Here is a 24,552-nt window from a genome sequence, read left to right on the forward strand (position 1 = left end):
TATTCATTGAGCACTTACTGTGTGCAGAGCACTGTACTAAGCGCTTGGGAAGTACGGGTTGGCAACATAATTATTATTATTCATTATTATATTATATTATATTGTGTCATTATTATGTTATCCTATTATATTATATCATTATTATATTATATATTATATTATATTATATCATATATTATTATCATTATTATTCACCTATTTCTCCATTCATTCATTCCTTCTATCGTATTTATTGAGCACTTACTGTGTGCAGAGCACTGTACTAAGCGCTTGGGACATACAGGTTGGCAACATAATCATTAGCATTCATTATTATATTATATCATATTATATATTATATTATATTACATTATATTATATATTGTATATCATTGTATATCATTATCATTATTATTATTCAACTATTTCTTTATTCATTCATTCCTTCAATCGTATTTACTGAGCACTTACTGTGTGCAGAGTACTGTACTAAGCGCTTGGGACATACAGGTTGGCAACATAATTATTAGTATTCATTATTATGTTATATTATATTAGTTAGATCATATTATTATATTATATTACCTTATATTATATCATGTTATATTATATTATGTCCCATTATATCATATCGTATTTTATTATATTATATTATGTTGTGCCATATTATATTATGTTATGCTATATTATATTATATTATATCATATCATATTATATTATAGATGATATTATAGTGTATTGGATTATATTATATTGTATTATAATATAATATTATATTATATTGTATTATATTATCATGCCATATCATTATATTATATCATATCAATATTATATTATATTATATTATTATATATCATATTATATTATATTATAGATTATATTATAGTGTGTTGTATTATATTATTATATTATATTATATTATATTATATTATATTATATTATATTATATTATATTATATTATATATTATCATGTCATATCATTATATTATATCATATCAATATTATATTATGATTTTTTATTATGATTCCCATCATGATTATTATTCACCCATGTCTCCGTGCCCCCCCAGATTGGGCCGGACCCCCGGAGCGGAGGATTTGGCCTCTCGGATGCTGAAAGGTTTCCCGCCGGCCCGGCTCTCTGCCCAGGATGCCCTGGGCCACGGCTTCTTCCAGGCCTTGCCAGCCCAGCTCCACCTGCTTCCCGACGGTCAGTGAGGACGCGGCGGGGGCACGTGGGGGTCTGGGGGGGCGGTGTACGTTGGTAGACGTCTACACTGTGAGCCCGCTGTTGGGTAGGGACCCTCTCTAGATGTGGCCAACTTGGACTTCCCAAGCGCTTAGTCCCGTGCTCTGCGCACAGTAAGCGCTCAAGAAATACGATCGAATGAATGAATGTTGCCAACTTGGACTTCCCAGGCGCTTAGTCCCGTGCTCTGCACACAGTAAGCGCTCAAGAAATGCGATCGAATGAATGAATGTTGCCAACTTGGACTTCCCAGGCGCTTAGTCCCGTGCTCTGCACACAGTAAGCGCTCAAGAAATGCGATCGAATGAATGAATGTTGCCAACTTGGACTTCCCAGGCGCTTAGTCCCGTGCTCTGCACACAGTAAGCGCTCAAGAAATACGATCGAATGAATGAATGTTGCCAACTTGGACTTCCCAGGCGCTTAGTCCAGTGCTCTGCACACAGTAAGCGCTCAAGAAATACGATCGAATGAATGAATGTTTCCAACTTGGACTTCCCAGGCGCTTAGTCCAGTGCTCTGCACACAGTAAGCGCTCAAGAAATACAATCGAATGAATGAATGTTGCCAACTTGGACTTCCCAAGCGCTTAGTCCAATCAATCAATCAATCAATTGTATTTATTGAGCGCTTACTGCGTGCAGAGCACTGTAAGCACTTGGGAAGTACAAGTTGGCAACATCTAGAGATGGTCCCTACCCAACAGTGGGCTCACAGTCTAAAAGGGGGAGACAGAGAACAAAAGCAAACATACTAACAAAATAAAATAAATAGAATAGATATATACAAGTAAAATAAATAAATGAATAGAGTAATAAATCTGTACAAACATATATACATATATATAGGTGCTGTGGGGAAGGGAAGGAGGTAACATGGGGGGATGGAGAGGGGGACGAGGGGGAGAGGAAGGAAGGGGCTCAGTCTGGGAAGGCCTGCTGGAGGAGGTGAGCTCTCAGTAGGGCCTTGAAGTGCTCTGCACACAGTAAGTGCTCAATAAATACGATTGAATGAATGAATGTTGCCAACTTGGACTTCCCAAGCGCTTAGTCCAGTTCTCTGCACACAGTAAGCGCTCAAGAAATGCGACAAATAAATACGATTGATTGTGATTGTTCATAAATAGGAGGCCTTCCCAGACTGAGCCCTCTCCTTCCTCATCTGTAAAACGGGGGTGAAGACTGTGAGCCCCCCGAAGGAACAACCTGATCACCTAGTAACCTCCCCAGCGCTTAGTACAGTGCTTTGCACATAGCAAGCGCTTAATAAATTCAGATTCAGATGCTGGTGGTATCAGATATTTCTTTCTGCATCAGATATTTAAGAGACATCTATAAGACTGTGTTGAAAATACAATTGAGACTTTTGCCTCTCAGCTGGGTCATCACAACACTATGTTAGGAAATATTTGGACAGTGTTAACAGTCATTGGAAAACGTTTAGTACATATTTACTATTCTTTTCATTTTGCTAATGATGTGCATCTAGCTTTAATTCTGAGCCCCCTCCTTCCTCTCCCCCAACTCCCCCTCTCCATCTCCCTCGCCTTACCTCCTTCCCCTCCCCACAGCACCTGTATATATGTATAGATGTTTGTACAGATTTATTACTCTATTTACTTATTTATTTTATTTGTCCATATTTATTCCATTTATTTAACTTTGTTAATAGGTTTTGTTTTGTTCTCTGTCTCCCCCTTCTAGACTGTGAGCCCGCTGTTGGGTAGGGACCGTCTCTATATGTTGCCAACTTGGACTTCCCAAGCGCTTAGTCCAGTGCTCTGCACACAGTAAACGCTCAATAAATATGATTGAATGAATAATAATAAATAATAATGGCATTCATTAAGCACTTACTATGTGCAAAGCACTGTTCTAAGCGCTGGGAAGGGTACAAGGTGATCAGGTTGTCCCACTGGGGACTCACAGTTTTAATGCCCATTTTATGGATTATGTCACTGAGGCCCAGAGAAGTGAAGTGACTTACCCAAAGTCACACAGCTGACAAGTGGTGGAGCCAGAATTTGAACCCATGACCTCTGACTCCAAAGCCCAGGCTCTTTCCACTGAGCTGTTCAAGTGTTTGCATGTATGCCTGCAGGGCTGGGCATGTACTGGTGTATGTGCAGCGTGGCTCAGTGGAAAGAGCCCGGGCTTTGGAGTCAGAAGTCATGGATTCAAATCCCAGCTCCCCTAGTTGTCAGCTGTGTGACTTTGGGCAAGTCACTTCACTTCTCTGTGCCTCAATTACCTCAGCTGTAAAATGTGGATTAAGACTGTGAGCCCCCCGTGGGACAACCTCATCACCTTGTAACCTCCCCAGCCCTTAGAACAGTGCTTTGCCCATAGTAAGCGCTTAACAAATGCCATCATTATTATTATTATTATTATTCTCTGGGCCTCAGTTACCTCATTTGGAAAATGGGGATGAAGACTGTGAGCCTCCTGTGGGACAACCTGATCACCTTGTAACCTCCCCAGCACTTAGAACAGTGCTTTGCACATAGTAAGCGCTTAAAAAATGTCATTATTATTATTATTATTATTATTATTATTATTATTATTATTATTATTATTATTATTATTCTCTGGGCCTCAGTTACCTCATCTGGAAAATGGGGATGAAGACTGTGAGCCCCCCGTGGGACAACCGGGTCACCTTGTAATCTCCCCAGCACTTAGAACAGTGCTTTGCACATAGTAAGTGCTTAATAAATGCTATTATTATTATTATTATTATTATTATTATTATTATTATTATTATTCTCTGGGCCTCAGTTACCTCATCTGGAAAATGGGGATTAAGACTGTGAGCCCCCCGTGGGACCACCTGATCACCCTGTAATCTCCCCAGTGCTTAGAACAGTGCTTTGCACATAGTAAGCACTTAATAAATGCTATTATTATTATTATTATTATTATTATTATTATTATGTGTGTATGTTGGCATGCGGGTAGGCGTGTCCATGGGGAGCAATGCTATCAGACTGCGAGCTCCATGAGGGACAAAGACTGTCCAACCTGATTAGCTCGAATCTACCCCAGCAGTCAGTACAGTGCCCGGCACATAGTGAGTCATGGGTTCAAATCCCGGCTCCGCCAACTGTCAGCTGTGTGACTTGGGGCAAGTCACTTCACTTTTCCGGGCTTCAGTTCCCTCATCTGTAAAATAGGGGTGAAGACTGTGAGGCCCCCCGTGGGACAACCTGATCACCTTGTAACCTCCCCAGTGCCTAGAACAGTGCTTTGCACATAGTAAGCGCTTAACAAATACCATCATTATTATTTATTGTTACTTTACAAATGCCATGAAAAATTAAAAAATGTTCATCCGTGGCTGCTGCCCATGACCAGAGATGGCAGACAGAGGGGGCTGGGAACTGGGGGTGGGGCAGGGGAATAATAATAATTGTATTTGTTAAGCGCTTACTATGTGCAAAGCACTGTTCTAATCAATCAATTAATCGTATTTATTGAGCACTTACTGTGTGCAGAGCACTGTGCTAAGCACTTGGGAAGTACAAGTTGGCAACATATAGAGGCGGTCCCTACCCTACAGTGTTCTAAGTGCTTTAGACACAGGTCATTCATTCATTCATTCATTCAATCGTATTTATTGAGCGCTTACTGTGTGCAGAGCACTGTACTAAGCGCTTGGGAAGTACAACCTCTCCAGCCTTTCCACCTGGGGGAGGGGGCACTGACCGCTGCTGCCCGGAGTGACCAGACAGCACGTGTATTTATTTTATTTTGTTAATATGTTTAGTTTTGTTGTCTGTCTCCCCCAGTGTGGTCATGTAGAGTGTGTGTGTGTGTGTGTGTCCATCTTCATTCATTCATTCAATCGCATTTATTGAGCGCTTACCGTGTGCAGAGCACTGGACTAAGCTCTTGGGAAGGACAAATTGGCAACATCTAGAGACAGTCCCTACCCAGCAATGGGCTTCATGTGTGTGTGTGTGTCTGTGTGTGTGTCTTTGTGTGGGCGTGGGGTGTGAGCACATGTGTCTCTGTGTGGTCATGATGATGATGATGATGGTATTTGTTAAGCGCTTACTATGTGCAAAGCACTGTTCTAAGCGCTGGGGAGGTTACAAGGTGATCAGGTTGTCCCATGGAGGGCTCACAGTTTTAATCCCCATTTTACAGATGAGGTAACTGAGGCACAGAGAAGTTAAGTGACTTGGTCATGTGGTGTGTGTGTGTGTATCTTCATTCATTCATTCAATCGCATTTATTGAGTGCTTACTGTGTGCAGAGCACCGGACTAAGCGCTTGGGAAGTACAAGTTGGCAACACATAGAGACGGTCCCTACCCAACAACGGACTTCATGTGTGCGTGCGTGTGTGTGTGTCTGTGTGTGTCCTTGTGGGGGCATTGGGTGTGAGCACGTGTGTCTGTATGAGTCTTCGTGTGGGCATGGGGGGTGGTGTGTATGTCATTGTGAGCGTGGGGTGTGTAGGGATGGCGGGGGGAAGAAAAATCAGAGAGACACACACAGAGAGAGGGAAGAGAGAGACAGGGAGATTGAGATCTGTATTCCCTTTCTGTTCACCCAGCCACAGAGCACAAATCGACTTTGACACTTGGAGAAAAATGAAAAGCCGGAATGTCGCCGGAGCCCGCCTGGGCAGGGGGAGAGGAGGCGGAGGGGGCTCCCAGCGGGAGGGAAGTTGACTTTTCTTTCTACATATCGGGGTTTTTCCATGCAGAGTTTAAATTATGCCGGATAAAAGGAGTTCCGGGGCTGTTTCAGCTCTTTCAAACCCTCCTGGCTTCCTCCCAATTAAACGAGGTTTGTCAAAGCCACGGGGCTCTGCGGCTGCCTGAGAGGCCCGAAGAGCTGTCCCTGCAGTGACACCACCAATCCCCAAGGGAGGAGATGAAAGGGACGTCGAGGCCCGGAGACGGGCGAGAGGCGGGGGGCTGCGGGTGAGGAGGGAACGAGGTACTGTGATAGACGGGCGGACGGATGGAGCGATAGGCACACGGGCCGATCCACCAACCTGGAGAGGGACGGCTCGGAAGAGGAAACAGGCCTGCGAAAACCAGGAATTGATCCGCGATCCAGGGCGTAAAGACGATTCCGTTGCATTATCCCCTCCCGAGTGCTTAATAGTAAGCGCTCAGGAAATATGATTGATGGATTCATCCGTCTGGGGGGAAAAACAAACTTCGTTCCCCTGGGGATGTCGCCCCGTCAACTATTCTCTGGGCCTCAGTTCCCTCCTCTGCAGCCCACTGTTGGGTAGGGACCGTCTCTATATGTTGCCAACCTGTACTTCCCAAGTGCCTAGTACAGTGCAGTGCACACAGTAAGCGCTCAATAAATACGATTGATTGATTGATTGAAAATGGGGATGAAGATTGTCAGCCCCACCTGATGACCTGATGGCTTTGTATCTCCCCCAGCACTTAGAACAGTGCTTGGCACATAGTAAGCGCTTAACAAATGCCATCATTATTATTAGTAGTAGTATGTATCTTCTAGACTGTGAGCCCACTGCTGGGTAGGGACCATTTCTGGATGTTGCCAACTTGTACTTCCCAAGCGCTTAGTACAGTGCTCTGCACACAGTAAGCGCTCAATAAATACGATTGAATGAATGGATGAATGACTTTGTATCTCCCCCAGCGCTTAGAACAGTGCTTGGCACATAGTAAGCGCTTAACAAATGCCATCATTATTATTATTAGTAGTAGTAGTAGTATGTATCTTCTAGACTGTGAGCCCACTGTTGGGTAGGGACCGTCTCTATATGTTGCCAACTTGGACTTCCCAAGTGCTTAGTCCAGTGCTCTGCACACAGTAAGCGCTCAATAAATACAATTGAATGAATGAATGACTTTGTATCACCCCCAGCGCTTAGAACAGTGCTTGGCACATAGTAAGCGCCTAACAAATGCCATCATTATTATTATTAGTAGTAGTAGTACTATGTATCTTCTAGACTGTGAGCCCACTGTTGGGTGGGGATCATCTCTATATGTTGCCAACTTGTACTTCCCAAGCGCCTAGTATAGAACATCTAGAGACGGTCCCTACCCAACAGTGGGCTCACAGTCTAGAAGGGGGAGACAGAGAACAAAACCAAACATATTAACAAAATAAAATAAATAGAATAGATAAGTACAAGTAAAATAAATAGAGTAATAAATCCATACAAACATATATACATATATACAGGTGCTGTGGGGAATCAATCAATCAATCAATCAATCGTATTTATTGAGCGCTTACTGTGTGCAGAGTACTGTGTACTAAGTGCTATTAGTACAGTGCTCTGCACACAGCAAGCGCTCAATAAATACGATTGATTGATTGATTGATTGGGAAGTACAAGTTGGCAACATATAGAGACGGTCCCTACCCAACAGAGGGCTCACAGTCTAGAGGGGGGAGACAGACAAGAAAACCAAACATATTAACAAAATAAAATGAATAGAATAGATATGTACAAGTAAAATCAATAAATAAATAGAATAATAAATCCGTACAAACATATATACATATATACAGGTGCTGTGGGGAAGGGAAGGAGGTAAGGTGGGGGAGGATGGAGAGCGGGTGGAGGGGGAGAGGAAGGAGGGGGCTCCATCTGGGAAGGCCTCCACAGCACTGTACTAAGCGCTTGGGAGTGTACACTATATGGCCGAGTGGACTAAGGTGCTGCTTTCAGTTTGCAGTCTCCTCTGGAGGCGTGGGTTTGAATCCCACGCCTGACATTCATTTTCCAGTGCTTAGAACAGTGCTTTGCACATAGTAAGTGCTTAACAGATGCCATCATTATTAATAGAACAGAGTGGGTAGACAGCGTGGCTCAGTGGAAAGAGCACGGGCTTTGGAGTCTGAGGTCATGGGTTCGAATCCCAGCTCCGCCACGTCAGCTGTGTGACCTTGGGCAAGTCACTTAACTTCTCTGAGCTTCAGTTCCCTCATCTGTAAAATGGGGATGATGACTGTGAGCCCCATGTGGGACAACCTGATCACCTTGTATCCCCCCCAGCGCTTAGAACAGTGCTTTGCACATAGTAAGCGCTTAACAAATGCCATCATTATTATTATTATTCCCTGCCCACAACAAGCTTAAAGTCCAGAGGGGGGTTCTGGGAGGACACAATAAAGTTAAAAGACAACATCCCTGCCCCCGGTTCATTTACAGCCTAGAAATCAGGGTCAGGAACCCCAGAGCATTCTAATAATAAATAATAATGGCATTTATTAAGCGCTTACTATGTGCAAAGCACTGTTCTAAGTGCTGGGGAGGTTACAAGGTGATCAGGTTGTCCCACGGGGGGCTCACAGTCTTAATCCCCATTTCACAGATGAGGTAACTGAGGCACAGAGAAGTGAAGTGACTTGCCCAGAGTCACACAGCTGACAAGCGGCGGAGCCGGGATTTGAACCCATGACCTCTGACTCCTAAGCTCGGGCTCTTTCCACTGAGCCACGCTTTTGGTCCGCAAATATTGTGGCCTAAGCACTAGGATGGATACAATACCACCTAATCATCATCATCATCATCAATCGTATTTATTGAGCGCTTACTGTGTGCAGAGCACTGTACTAAGCGCTTGGGAAGTACAAGATGGCAACATATACGGTCCCTACCCAACAGTGGGCTCACAGTCTAAAAGGGGGAGACAGAGAACAAAACCAAACATACTAACAACAAATCCAGTCCCTGTCCCACAGAGCGTTTCATAGTCTAAGAGGAAGAGAGAACCTGAATTTCAGCCCCATTTTACAGATGAGGAAACCAAGTTGTATATATCTATTCTATTTATTTTACTTTGTTAGTATGTTTGGTTTTGTTCTCTGTCTCCCCCTTTTAGACTGTGAGCCCACTGTTGGGTAGGGACCGTCTCTATATGTTGCCAACTTGTACTTCCCAAGCGCTTAGTACAGTGCTCTGCACACAGTAAGCGCTCAATAAATACGATTGATTGATTGATTGATTGGCAGAGCTGGGATTAGAACCTAGGTTATCTGACTCCCAGGGCTGTGTTCTTCCCGCTAGATTATAATAATAATAATAATAATAATGACATTTATTAAGCGCTTACTATGTGCAAAGCCCTGTTCTAAGCACTGGGGAGGTTACAATCAATCAATCAATCATATTTGTTGAGCGCTTACTGTGTGCAGAGCACTGTACTAAGTGCTTGGGAAGTCCAAGTTGGCAACATATAGAGACAGTCCCTACCCAACAGTGGGCTCACAATCTAGAAGACTGTCTACAAGGTGATCAGGTTGTCCCACTGGGGGCTCCCAGTCTTCATCCCCATTTTACAGATGAGGGAACTGAGGCATAGAGAAGTGAAGTGACTTGCCCAAAGTCACACAGCTGACAAGTGGCAGAGCCAGGATTTGAACCCCTGACCTCTGACTCCAAAGCCCGGGCTCTTTCCACTGAGCCACGCTATTACGCTGCTCCTCAGAAGTACTAGTAATAGCATAGTAGTAATCATAATAATAATAATGGTATTTGTGAAGTGCTTACTACGTGTCAGGCACTGTACTAAGCGCTGGGGTGAATACAAGCAAATCGGGTTGGACACAGTCCCTGTCCCACATAAGGCTCACGGTCTCAATCCCTATTTTACAGATGAGGTCGCTGACGCCCAGAGAAGTGAAGTGACTTGCCGGAGGTCACACAGCAGACAAATCCATGCATTCATTCAATCGTATTTATTGAGCGCTTACTGTGTGCAGAGCACTGTACTAAGCACTTGGGAAGTACAAGTTTGGCAGAGCCGGGATTCGAACCCATGACCTTCTGATTCCCAGGCCCAGGTTCTATCCACTACGCCATGCTGAGTAGTAGTAGTAAGAGGAAGGTATTTATTGAGCACCTACGGAGCACCAAGCAGTGTACTGTGGGAAGTAATAATAATAATAATGATGGCATTTGTTAAGTGCTTACTATGTGCAAAGTACTGTTCTAAGCGCTGGGGGGGATACAATGTGATCAAGCTGTCCCACATGGGACTCACAGTCTTAATCCCCATTTTTACAGATGAGGGAACTGAGGCTCAGAGAAGTGAAGTGACTTACCCAAGGTCACGCAGGAGACTTGTGGCGGAGCCGGGATTCGAATCCATGACGCCTGACTCCAAAGCCTGGGCTCTTTCCACTGAGCCACGCTGCTTCTCTAGGAATGTAATGGTCCGGCTTTAGCACGTCCATGACTAGTGGTCACAGTGGCCACTTCATCAGGGACTCTGTCTACCTTCCCTTGTGGAGCACTTCGACTAGTAGACTCCATCATTCATTCGATCGTACTTATTGAGCGCTTACTGTGTGCAGAGCACTGTACTAAGCGCTTGGGAAGTACAAGTTGGCAACATATAGAGACGGTCCCTACCCAACAGCGGGCTCACAGTCTAGAAGTCCATCCTCTGGAGGAGGAAGTTGAATCATCAGGCAAAGCAAACGCCGGAAAAATTAGAGGACCGTTCAAATCCCACTGCAGGAAAGGGAAAAAATAGCCCCCAAATCAAATCCTGCCCCTGTTTGAAATCCCTTTCTGGTTTTGGTGGGGGGTCTCATGACTTTCAAAACTGTTTCTGTAGTGAGGCTCAGCAAGTTTCATCGCCGGAGGCAATTTGCAGGGGTCACTCTCCCAGAGCACATCATCGGAGGAGCCAAGAATTCCGGGATTAGTTTCCCGATCAAGAACAGGCTCCGAAGGTCGACGGGGACGTTTGCTGGAGACTTGTCTGCCAGCTCGGCCCACACTAGAAAGGCTGGAGAAGAAGAATAACAAGCAGGGTCTTTGTTAAGCGCTTCCATGTGTTGGGCATTCTGCTAAGCGCTGGGGCTGATTCATTCATTCATTCATTCAATTGTATTTATTAAGCGCTTTCCCTGTACTAAGTGCTTGGGAAGTCCAAGTTGGCAACATATAGAGACGGTCCCTGCCCAACAGTGGGCTCACAGTCTAGAAGGGGGAGACAGACAGCAAAACAAAACATATTAACCAAATAAAATAAATAGAATAAATATGTGCAAAAAATAAATAAATAGAGTAATAAATTCATTCATTCATTCGATCATATTTATTAAGCACTTGCTGTGTGCAGAGCACTGTACTAAGCGCTTGGGAAGTACAAGTTGGCAACATAGAGAGACGGTCCCCACCCAACAGCGGGCTCACAGTCTAGAAGGGGGAGACAGAGAACAAAACAAAACATATTAACAAAATAAAATAAATAGAATGAATATGTACAAGTAAAATAGAGTAATCAAGCAATCAATCAATCGTATTTCTTGAGCGCTTACTGTGTGCAGAGCACTGTACTAAGCACTTGGGAAGTACAAGTTGGCAACATAGAGACAGTCCCTACCCAACAGTGGGCTCACATAAATATGTACAAACATCTATACATATATCCAGGTGCTGTGGGGAAGGGAAGGAGGTAAGGCGGGGGGATGGGGAGGGGAAGGAGGGGGAGAGGAAGGAGGGGGATCAGTCTGGGAAGGCCTCCTGGAGGAGGCCTAGACTGTGAGCCCACTGTACTAGCCCGCTTAGTACAGTGCTCTGCACATAGTAAGCGCTCAATAAATACGATTGATTGATTGATTGATTGATTGTTGGGTAGGGACCATCTTTATATGTTGCCAACTTGTACTTCCCAAGCGTTTAGTACAGTGCCCTGCACACAGTAAGTGCTCAATAAGTACGATTAAATGAATGAATGAATGAGGTGAGCTCTCTGTAGGGCTTTGAAGGGAGGAAGAGAGCGAGCTTGGTGGGTGTGCGGAGGGATTGGGGGCATTCCGGGCCGGGGGAGGAGGTGGGCTGGGGGTCGACGGTGGGACGGGTGAGGACGAGGCTCGGTGAGGAGGTTAGTGGTGGCAGAGGAGTGGAGGGTGCGGGCTGGGCTGGAGAAGGACAGAAGGGAGGTGAAGGAGAAGGGAGGGCAGATACTAAGCCATCGGGGTGGGCGGGTGTGATATTTATTTTATTTTGTTAATATGTTTTGTTTTGTCATCTGTCTCCCCCTTCTAGACTGTGAGCCCGCTGTTGGGTAGGGACCGTCTCTATACGTTGCCAACTTGGACTTCCCAAGCGCTTAGTCCAGTGCTCTGCACACAGTAAGCGCCCAATAAATGCGATTGAATGAATGAATGAATGAATGTGACGTGAGAGGGGAATGCCCTTCTGTCCGTCCGAGAAGTGGAAGAGAGTGTGATGGACTGCCTTGGGAGCCTAGGCGACTCTTGTCTCCCTCCATGGCCGGAAGATTGGGCCACAGTGAGGGGGTCTCCCAAGTTTCCACTGCAGTTTGTGGTGGTGGCTCTGAGATGGAGGTCCCACCACTGGGGTCTCCCACAACTCTAGCTGTCTCCTCCCTCAATCAACAATCAATGATTGGCATTTATTGGAGCTTACTGTGCACCACCAAGCAGTGTAGTAATCCACAGTCTTCTAGACTGTGAGCCCACTGTTGGGTAGGGACCGTCTCTATATGTTGCCAACTTGTACTTCCCAAGCTCTTAGTACAGTGCTCTGCACACAGTAAGTGCTCAATAAATACGATTGATTGATTTCACTCAGCTGCAGGTTTGGTCTTTGCGTTTGCTACCCTTCACATGGCTTGGTGGATATTGTTATTGTTATTTTGCACTGCTCCCAGGGCTTAGTGCAGTGCTCTGCACACAGTAAGCGCTCATTAAATACAATTAAATGAGTGACTAAAAGGGTAGGGACCGTCTCTATATGTTGCCAACTTGTTCTTGTGGGGGAAGCAGCGTGGCTCAGTGGAAAGAGCACGGGCTTTGGAGTCAGAGGTCAGGGGTTCAAATCTTGGCTCTGCCACTTGTCTGCTGTGTGACTTTGGACGAGTTACTTAACTTCTCTGTGCCTCAGTTCCCTCATCTGTAAAATGGGGATTAAGCCTGTGAGCCCCCCATGGGACAACCTGATCACCTTGTAACCTCCCCAGTGCTTAGAACACTGCTTTGCACATAGTAAGTGCTTAATAAATGCCATCATCATTATCATTACTTCCCAAGCACTTAGTACAGTGCTCTGCACACAGTAAGCGCTCAATAAAGACAATTAAATGAGTGACTAAAAGGGTAGGGACCATCTCTATATGTTGCCAACTTGTACTTCCCACGCGCTTAGTACAGTGCTCTGCACACAGTAAGCGCTCAGTAAATACGATTGAATGAATGAGTGAATGAATAAAAGAATGGATAGAGCACAGGCCTGGGTGTCAGAAGGACCTGGGTTCTAACGCAGCTTCACCACTTGTCAGCTGTGTGGCCTTGGCTGAGGCACTTGACTTCTCTGTGCCTCAGTTCCCTCATCTGTAAAATGGTGATTAAGACTGTGAGCCCCCCGTGGGACGACCTGATCACCTTGTAACCTCCCCAGTGCTTAGAACAGTGCTTTGCACATAGTAAGCACTTAATAAATGCCATTATTAGTATTATTATTATTATTACTACTTCCCAAGCAGGTAGTACAGTGCTCTGCACACAGTAAGCACTCAATAAATACAATTAAATGAGTGACTAAAAGGGTAGGGACCATCTCTATATGTTGCCAACTTGTACTTCCCAAGCGCTTAGTACAGTGCTCTGCACACAGTAAGCGCTCAGTACATATGATTGAATGAATGAGTGAATGAATAAAAGAATGGATAGAGCACAGGCCTGGGCATCAGAAGGACCTGGGTTCTAATGCAGCTTCACCACTTGTTTGCTGTGTGGCCTTGGGCAAGTCACTTTACTTACAGTGCTTTGCACATAGTAAGCGCTTAACAATTGCCATTATTATTATTATTATTATTATTATTCTCTGTGCCTCAGTTACCTCATCTGTAAAATGGGCATTAAGCCTGTGAGCCCCATGTGAGACACGGACTGGAATGGACTCCCTCCCCAGGACTCCCCAGCAGTGAAGGCTCTGCTCCTGAAGACAGTGAGCCACCCAAGGAGCGTCCATCAGTGTGGACGCCCTGCGACACGAGCCCTTATTTTTTTAAATGGTATTTAAGCGCTTACTATGTGCCAGGCACTGTACTTAGCGCTGGGGCAGATACAAGCTGATTGGGTCGGACACAGTCCCTGTCTCACGTGGGGCTCACAGTCTCGACCCCCGTTTGACAGATGAGGGATCTGAGGCCCAGAGAAGTAAAGTGACTTGCCCAAGGTCACACAGCAGTCACCTGGTAGAGCCAGGATTAGAACCCACGACCTTCTGTCTCCCAGGCCTGTGCTCTATCCATGATGCCTTGCTGTTTCTCTAAGTACAGGTTCTGCATTGGCTGGGAGATAATGAGATGATAATAGTAATAATAATAATGGTGATGGCATTTGTTAAGCGCTTACTATGTGCAAAGCACTGTTCTAAGCGCTGGGGGGGGGATACAAGGTGATCAGGTTGTCCCACGGGGGGCTCACAGTCTTCATCCCCATCCCCGTTTTACAGATGAGGGAACTGAGGCCCAGAGAAGTTAAGTGACTTGCCCAAGGTCACACAGCAGACATATGGCGGAGCTGGGATTAGAACCCATGACCTCTGACCCCCCAGCTCATGCTCTTTCCACTGAGCCACAGTGCTTCTCTAATAATCAATCAATCAATCGTATTTATTGAGCACTTACTGTGTGCAGAGCACTGTACTAAGAGCTTGGGAAGTACAAATTGGCAACATATAGAGACGGTCCCTACCCAACAGCGGGCTCACAGTCTAGAAGGGGGAGACAGACGACAAAACAAAACATATTCACAAAATAAAATAAATAGAATAGACACATACCGTCCCTGTCCCACATGGTGGTCACGGTCTAAGTTGCTTAACAAATACCACAATTATGATCATTTACAAATTCATTCAATCATATTTATTGAGCACTTACTGTGTGCAGAGCACTGTACTGAGCACTTGGAAAGCACAATTTGGCGATAAATAAAGACAATCCCTATGCAACAACAGGCTCACAGGTATGCTTCACTCCACGGCAGAGAGCGAACCAGGCTCCCTCTTCAATACAGTGCTCTGCACGTGGTATAATAATAACAATAATAATAATAATAATAATAATAATGGTATTTGTTAAACGCTTACTACGTGCAGAGCACTGCTCTAAGCGCCGATAAGTGTTCAATGAATAACACTGGTTGCTCAAATAACACCACCAATAGTGAATCGATTCTCACTGCATCCCGATCCCTCTGGAGAGATAGATGCAGGAGTGGAGTGGATCAATCAATCAATCAATCAATCGTATTTATTGAGCACTTACTGTGTGCAGAGCACTGTACTAAGCGCTTGGGAAGTACAAGTTGGCAACACATAGAGACGGTCCCTACCCAACAGTGGGCTCACAGTCTAGAAGGGATGGATGGATGACGGCTAAGCAGCTGCATGATGGCGAGCTCAGTCAATCGATCAGTCAATCGACGGTATTTATTGAGCACTTACCGGGAGCACTGAGCAGCTGGGAGATCAAAGGTTCAATATGGTTGGTAATAATAATAATAATAATTTTGGTATTTGCTAAGCACTTACTACGTGCAAAGCACTGTTCTAAGCGCTGGGGAGGATACAAGGTGATCAGGTTGTCCCATGTGGGGCTCACAATCTTAATCCCCATTTTGCTAGATTCGATCAATCAATCGTATTTATGGAGTGCTTACTGTGTGCAGAGCACTGTACTAAGCGCTTACCTTACTAAGCGATCCTTACCCTCAAAGAGTATATAGGTCTCAGAGGGGAGACAGATATTAAAATATATTATCGAAAGGGGAAGGAACAAAATAGATGTGTATGTAAGTGCTGTGGAATTGGGTTGGAATGAATACGAAAGCACTTAAGGGATTCACGCGCATAGGCGATGCAGAATAGTTGTTTTAATGTAATAATAACGATGGTATTTGTTAAGCGCTTACTATGTGCCAAGCACTGTTTAAGCACTGGGATAGATATAAGGCAATCAGATTGTCCCACGTGGTGCTTACAGTCTTAATCCCCATTTTACAGATGAGGGAACTGAGGCACAGAGATGTAAAGTGACTTGCCCAAGGCCACACAGCAGACAAGTGGTGAAGCCGCATTAGAACCCAAGCACTCAGTACAGTGCTGTGCACGCAGTAAGCGCTCAATAAATGCGAGTGAATGAACAGAGGACAGGGAGGGGAAAAGACTGTGAGCCCGCTGTTGGGTAGGGACTGTCTCTGTGTGTTGCCGACTTGTACTTTCCAAGCGCTTAGTACAGTGCTCTGCACACAGTAAGTGCTCAATAAATACGATTGATTGATTGATTGATTGAAAAGAGGGTTTAGTCAGAGAAGGCCTCCTGGAGGAGACGTGATTTTAGGAGCGGTTTGAAGGCGGAGAGAGCAGAGGACTCCTGGATGTGAAGGGGCCAAAAGAGAAGGAGGGCTAGGGGTCGGCGGAGAGACAGACGAGAGTAGGTTGGCGTTAGAGCGCTTAGTACAGTGCTCTGCACACAGTAAGCGCTCAATAAATACAATTGAATGAATTAGAGGAGTGAAATGTGTGCGCTGAGTAGGAAGTCGGGAGGGTAAGAAAGGAGGGGACGAGGGGATCGAGTGCATAAAACCCCGATGATACGGATTTATTTTTAAGGTGGTTGTGGATGAGCAACCCCTGGAGGTTCCTGAGGAGCGGGAAGAGGGTTTTAGGAAAATGATGAGTGAAATATGGACTGCAGCGGGGACTCGACGGGAGGCAGGGAGCTGAAGCGGAGAAGCTGTAAGGAGGGAAGCAGCGTGGCTCAGTGGAAAAGAGCCTGGGCTTTGGAGCTAGAGGTCATGGGTTTGAATCCCAGCTCTGCCACATGTCTGCTGTGTGACCTCGGGCAAGTCACTTAACTTCTCGGAGCCTCTGTTCCCTCATCTGTAAAATGGGGATTAAGACTGTGAGCCCCACGTGGGACAACCTGATCACCTTGTATCCCCCCCAGTGCTTAGAACAGTGTTTTGCACATAGTAAGCGCTTAACAAATGCCATCATTTTTCACCTCCTCCAGGAGGCCTTCCCAGACTGAGCCCCTTCCTTCCTCTCCCCCTCATCCCCCTCTCCATCCCCCATCTTACCTCCTTCCCTTCCCCACAGCACCTGTATATATGTGTATATGTTTGTACATATTTGTTACTCTATTTATTTTACTTGTACATATCTAATCTATTTATTTTATTTTGTTAGTATGTTTGGTTTTGTTCTCTGTCTCCCCCTTTTAGACTGTGAGCCCACTGTTGGGTAGGGACTGTCTCTATATGTTGCCGACTTGTACTTCCCAAGCGCTTAGTACAGTGCTCTGCACACAGGAAGCGCTCAATAAATACGATTGATGATGATGATGATGATGATGAGGGAAGAAATATTCTCAAGCCGGGGGGAAGCGTAACCTGAAGCGAAGCACCCCGGACGAGGACAGCTGGGAACCACGGCAGCTGACACGTCGGCCTGGAGAGCGGCAGTCGGGAACGGGGTGGCGTTTTGGAGGAGAGGCTTTGGGAAGGCCGTGATTCCCAGTTTCCCAGAGTGCAGAGTGCAGCTGTCGACCTTTAACCCCAGGCGGGGCATGGGTTCTAATCCGCTTGGCAGCTGTGTGACTTTGAGCAAGTCACTTAACTGCTCTGGGCCTCAGTAAATATGTGCAAGATAGTAAATATGTACCAATTTGTACTCTCCAAAAGGCTTAGTTCAGTGCTCTGCACACAGTAAGCACTCAGTAAATGTAATTGATGTAATGTATAATAATGTAATGTATAATAATAATAATAATAATGGCATTTATTGAGCACTTACTATGTGCAAAGCACTGTTCTAAGCGCTGGGGAGGTTACAAGGTGATCAGGTTGTCCCACAGGGGGCTCACAGTCTTAATCCCCATTTTACAGATGGGGTAACTGAGGCCCAGAGAGGTTAAGTGACTTTCATTCATTCAATTGTATTTATTGAGCGCTCACTGTGTGCAGAGCACTGTACTAAGCGCTTGGGAATCAATCAATCAATCGTATTTAGTGAGTGCTTACTGTGTGCAGAGCACTGTACTAAGCGCTTGCGCTTGGGAATCAATCAATCGTATTGAGCGCTTACTGTGTGCAGAGCACTGTACTAAGCGCTTGGGAAGTACAAGTTGGCAACATATAGAGACGGTCCCTACCCAATTGTGGGCTCACAGTCACACAGTAACACAGCTGACAAGTGGTGGAGCCGGGATTTGAACCCACGACCTCTGACTCCAAAGCCCAGGCTCTTTCCACTGAGCCACGCTGCTTTAAGACCGTGAGCCCCACGTGGGACAACCTGATCACTTTGTATCCCTCCCAGCGCTTAGAATAGTGCTTCGCACATAGTAAGCGCTTAACAAATACCATCATTATTGTTATTGTTATTATTGCCCACCGTCTTCTCATGCACCCCCCGCACTTACGCTGATCCGATCCCATCCTCAGAACGGTCAACCCAAATTCTCTGTTGCTTCCTCCCAGTAATCATGATAATAACTGCGGTATATTCATTCCTTCATTCAATCGTATTTATTGAGCGCTTACTGTGTGCAGAGCACTGTACTAAGCGCTTGGGAAGTCCAAGTCGGCAATATATCAAGACGGTCCCTACCCAACAGCGGGCTCACAGTCTGGAAGGTCTACATGCTATCGTCTATATGCTATGTGCCAAGCCCTGCGCTGAGCGCTGAGGTAGTTCATTCATTCAATAGTATTTATTGAGCGCTTACCGTGTGCAGAGCACTGTATTAAGCGCTTGGGTAGTGGGCAACCGCTGGAATTTCTTGAGGAGCGGGGAGGCATGTCCTGAACGTTTCTGTAGAAAAATGATCCGGACAGTGGAGTGAAGTATGGACTGGAGTGGGGAGAGATGGGAGGCTGGGAGATCAGCAAGGAGGCTAATACAGTAAACCAGGTGGGACAGGATGACTGATTGAGAAGCAGCGTGGCTCAGTGGAAAGAGCCCGGGCTTTGGAGTCAGAGGTCATGGGTTCAAATCTCGGCTCCGCCAATTGTCAGCTGTGTGACTTTGGGCAAGTCGCTTCATCATCATCATCATCAATCGTATTGAACGCTTACTATGTGCAGAGCACTGTACTAAGCGCTTGGGAAGTACAAATTGGCAACACATAGAGACAGTCCCTACCCAACAGTGGGCTCACAGTTTAAAAGGGGGAGATAGAGAACAAAACCAAATATACTAACAAAATAAAATAGATAGATACAGGTAAAAAGTAAATAAATAGAGTAATAAATATGTACTAACATATATGCATATATACAGGTGCTGTGGGGAAGGGAAGGAGGTAAGATGAGGGGATGGAGAGGGGGACGAGGGGGAGACGAAGGAAGGGGCTCAGTCTGGGAAGGCCTCCTGGAGGAGGTGAGCTCTCAGTAGGGCCTTGAAAGGAGGAAGAGAGCTCTGGGCCTCAGTTACCTCAGCAGTAAAATGGGCATGAAGACTGTGAGCCCCCTGAGGGACAACCTGATCACCTTATAACCACCCCAGCGCTTAGAACAGTGCTGTGCACATAGTAAGTGCTTAATAAATGCCATCATTCTTTTAGACTGTGAGCCCACTGTTGGGTAGGGACCGTCTCTATATGTTGCCAACTTGTACTTCCCAAGCGCTTAGTACAGTGCTCTGCACACAGTAAGCGCTCAATAAATACGATTGATTGATTGTATTAATGTGGTAGTAGTTTAGATTTCTAAATTCCATTTTTCAGCCTGCTTCTGCCTTCGAGTGACCCTCCACCATAAAGTCTTTAATCAATCAGTGGTATTTGGTGAGCGCTTATTTTGGACATCATCATTAACTGACCACCATTTCGTTCATTCATTCACTCGTATTTACTGAGCGCTTACTGTGTGCAGAGCACTGTACTAAGCGCTTGGGCAGTACAAGTTGGTGATTTTTCTCCCCTCCCCACCGCTTTCAACCTCTCAACTACCACGTCAGCACTCCTAGGCCAATTACCCACTTAGACACTGGTAACCATCTAGAACACTTCAGAAAGGGCTTAGAACAGTGCTCAGTGCTTAGAACAGTGCTTTGCACAGAGTAAGCGCTTAATAAATGCCATTATTATTATTATTATTATTATTATTATTAATGATATTTATTAAGTGCTTACTATGTGCTAAACACTGGGGTAGATACAAGAAAGGCAGATGGGATACAGTCCCTGCCCCATACGGGGCTCATAGGTTCAGGAGGGAGGGAGAACAAGTATATTAATCATAATAATAATAATAATAATAATAATAATGGCATTTGTTAAGCACTTACTATGTGCAAAGTACTGTTCTAAGCACTGGGGAGGATACAGGGTGATCAGGTTGTCCCACGTGGGGTTCACAGTCTTAATCCCCATTTTACAGATGAGGTAACTGAGGCCCAGAGAAGTTAAGTGACCTGCCCAAAGTCACCCAGCTGACAATTGGTGGAGCCAGGATTTGAACCCATGACCTCTGACTCCAAAGCCCATGCTCTTTCCACTGAGCCATGCTGCTTCTCTTATTAGTAATTATTATTACTGATCATAATAATGATGATGGCATTTGTTACACGCTTACTATGTGCCAAGTACCATGCTTAGTACAGTGCTAAGTACAGTGCTCTGCACACAGTAAGCGCTCAATAAATACAATTGAATGAATGAATGAAATGCCAGGCACTGTTCTAAGTGCTGGGGGGAATATAGGGTGATCAGGTTGTCCCAGGGCTCACAGTTTTAATCCCCATTTTACAGATGAGGGAACTGAGGCCCAGAGAAGCAAAGTGACTTGCCCAAGGTCACACAGCAGACAAGTGGCATAGCAGAATTAGAACCCATGACCTCTGGCTCCCAAGCCCGGGCTCTTTCCACTGAGCAACGCAGTGTAGCCTAGCAGAAAAACCCCGGGCCTGGGAGTCTGAAGACCTAGTTTCTGATCCCGGCTCCGCCACTTACCTGCTTTGTGACCTTGGGCAAATCACTTCACCTCTCTGCGCCTCAGTTTCCTTATCTGTAAAATGGGGATTAAGACTTTGAGCCCCATGAGGGATTTGGACTGTGTTCAACCTGGCTTCTAATCTTAGTTCCACCACTTGTCTGCTGTGTGATCTTGGGCAAGTCACTTCACTTCTCTGGGCCTCAGTTACCTCATCTGTAAAAAATGGTACATAATAAGCTTTGAGCAAATACCGCAGTCATTATTCCCTCCATTTGTAGGTTATTTTAGTGTCTGCCTCTCCCCCTAGAATGTCAACTCCATGATGTCAGGGATCATTCATTCATTCATTCATTCCATCGTATTTATTGAGCACTTACTATGTGCAGAGCACTGTACTAAGCGCTTGGGAAGTACAAGTTGGCAACATATGATGGTCCTTACCCTTTTATTCACTCATTCAATTGTATTTATTGAGCGCTTACCATGTGCAGAGCACTGTACTAAGCACTTGGGAAGTACAAGTCGGCAACGGATAGAGTCGGTCCCTACCCAACAACGGGCTCACAGTCTAGAAGGGGGAGACAGACAACAAAACAAAACATGGAGACAGGTGTCCAAATCGTCAGAATAAATAGAATTATAGCTATATAATCATGATCATGTCCACTCACTCTATTGTACTTGAGAAGCAGCGTGGCTCAGTGGAAAGAGCCCGGGCTTGGGAGTTAGAGGTCATGGGTTCTAATCCCAGCTTTGCCACATGTCAGCTGTGAGACTTTGGGCAAGTCCCTTCACGTCTCTGGGCCTCAGTTACCTCATCTGTAAAATGGGGATTAAGACTGTGAGCCCCATGTGGAACAACCTAATTACCCTGTATCCCCCCCAGTGCTTAGAACAGTGCTTTGCACATAGTAAGCACTTAATAAATCAGTCAGTCGTATTTATTAAATGCGTACTGTGTGCAGAGCACTGTACTAAGCGCTTGGGAAGTACAAGTTGGCAACATATAGAGATGGTCCCTACCCAACAATGGGCTCACAGTCTTTTCCTGATGAGATAACTGAGGCACAGAAAAGGGAAGTGACAATAATAATAATGGTATTTGTTAAGTCCTTGCTATGTGCCAAGCACCGTTCTAAGCACTGGGGAAGATACAAGGTTGTCAGGTTGTCCCATGTGGGGCTCACAGTCTTCATCCCCATTTGACAGATGAGGTCACTGGGGCCCAGAGAAGTGAAGTGACTTGTCCAAGGTCACACAGCAGACAAGTGGCGGAGCTGGGATTAGAACCCATGACCTTCTTACTCCCAGGCTCGGGCTCTATCCACTGGAAAGAGCCCGGGCTTTGGAATCAGAGTTCAGACGTTTTATCTCCCTCTGCACATCTGCAAAGCTAGCCCTCTTCCTCCCTTCAAAGCTCTACTGAGTGCTCACCTCCTCCAGGAGGCCTTCCCACACTGAGCCTCCTCCTTCCTCTCCCCCTCCTCCCCATCCCCCCCCACCTTACCTCCTTCTCCTCCCCACAGCACCTGTGTATATGTATAGATGTTCGTACGGATTTATTACTCTATCTCATTTGTACATATTTATTCTATTTATTTTACTTTGTTGTGTTCTCTGTCTCCCCCTTCTAGACTGTGAGCCCACTGTTGGGTAGGGACTGTCTCTAGATGTTGCCAACTTGTACTTCCCAAGCGCTTAGTCCAGTGCTGTGCACACAATAAGCGCTCAATAAATACGATTGAATGAATGAACGAATCCATCCCAGTGCTTAGCACAGTGCCTGTCACATGGTTAGCGCTTAACAAGCACTATTATTATTATTATTCCCAGTCCCTCAGTTACCTCATCTGTAAAATGGGAATAAAGATTGTGAGCCCCCTGTGGGACAGGGACTGTGTCCAACCTGATATAGCATGGCCCAGTGGAAAGAGCCCGGGCTTTGGAGTCAGAGGTCATGGGTTCAAATCCCGGCTCCGCCAATTGTCAGCTGTGTGACTTTGGGTAAGTCACTTAACTTCTCTGAGCCTCAGTTACCTCATCTGTAAAATGGGGATTGAGCCTGTGAGCCCCCCGTGGGACAATTTGTAACCTCCCCAGCGCTTAGAACAGTGCTTTGCACATAGTAAGCACTTAATAAATGCTATTATTATTATTATTATTATTATTATTATTATTATTATTATCTACCCCAAGGCTTAGACCAGTGCTTGGCTCATAGTAAGCACTTAATAATAATAATAATGATGATAGCATTTATTAAGCGCTTACTATGTGCAAAGCACTGTTCTAAGCACTGGGGAGGTTACAAGGTGATCATCATCATCAATCGTATTTATTGAGCGCTTACTGTGTGCAGAGCACTGTACTAAGTGCTTGGGAAGTACAAGTTGGCAACATATAGAGACAGTCCCTACCCAACAGTGGGCTCACAGTCTAAAAGGGGGACACAGAGAACAAAACCAAACATACTAACAAAATAAAATAAATAGAATAGATATGTACAAGTAAAATAAATAAATAAATAGAATAACAAATATGTACAAACATATTGTACCACGGGGGGGGGGCTCACAGTCTTAATCCCCATTTTCCAGATGAGGGAACTGAGGCACAGAGAAGTGAAGTGATCACACAGCTGACAATTGGCGGAGCCAGGATTCAAATCCATGCCCTCTGACTCCAAAGCCCGGGCTCTTTCCACTGAGCCACGCTGCTTCTCCTAATGCTGTGGAAGCTGTGGCAGCGGTGGCTATGATAATAATAATAATAATGACGGCATTTGTTAAGCGCTTACTATGTGTGAAGCACTGTTCTAAGCGCTGGGGTGGATACAAGGTGCTCAGGTTGCCCCCCTTGGGGCTCACAGTCTTCATCCCCATTTGACAGATGAGGTCACTGAGGCCCAGGGAAGTGAAATGACTTACCCAAAGTCACACAGCAGACAAGTGGCGGGGCCGGGATTAGAACCCATGACCTCTGACTCCAAAGCCCGGGCTCTGCCCACTGAGCCACGCTGCTCCTCTAATGATGCCGGCAGTCGTGGTGGCAGCCGTGGTAAGAATGGTGGCAGGGGTGGCTGCATTGGCGACTGCGGTGGTGGTGGTGGCTTCAATCAATCAATCAATCAATCAATCGTATTTATTGAGCGCTTACTGTGTGCAGAGCACTGTACTAAGCGCTTGGGAAGTCCAAGTTGGCAACATATAACACTAAATACCGCAGCAGGATAGACGGTGACTGTGGCGTCGGTGGCTACGGTGGTAGCGACAGCGATGGTGGCGGTGGCCGGTTGGCATTCTGGGGCAAGTGAGCTAAGGAGGTGTCAGTCGGGCCGGCATCGGGAAGGGCGGATTGGCACCCTTCTTTGTGGAGGTGGGGGTC

At 45.6% G+C, this 24,552-nt stretch overlaps 1 protein-coding gene across 1 annotated transcript in view; it reads left to right on the forward strand.

Annotated features, from left to right (window-relative positions):
* The window catches only part of CDK15 (cyclin dependent kinase 15), a 138,359-nt gene that overhangs the window by 107,529 nt on the left and 6,278 nt on the right, over positions 1 to 24,552 (forward strand). The window contains exon 12 of the mRNA XM_038749494.1: positions 1,051 to 1,190. Within this exon, the coding sequence (XP_038605422.1) occupies positions 1,051 to 1,190 (140 nt within the window). The remainder of the gene's footprint in view (positions 1 to 1,050; positions 1,191 to 24,552) is intronic.

Source organism: Tachyglossus aculeatus, chromosome 7 (genome assembly GCF_015852505.1).
Source record: "Tachyglossus aculeatus isolate mTacAcu1 chromosome 7, mTacAcu1.pri, whole genome shotgun sequence".
Lineage (NCBI taxonomy): Eukaryota > Metazoa > Chordata > Mammalia > Monotremata > Tachyglossidae > Tachyglossus > Tachyglossus aculeatus.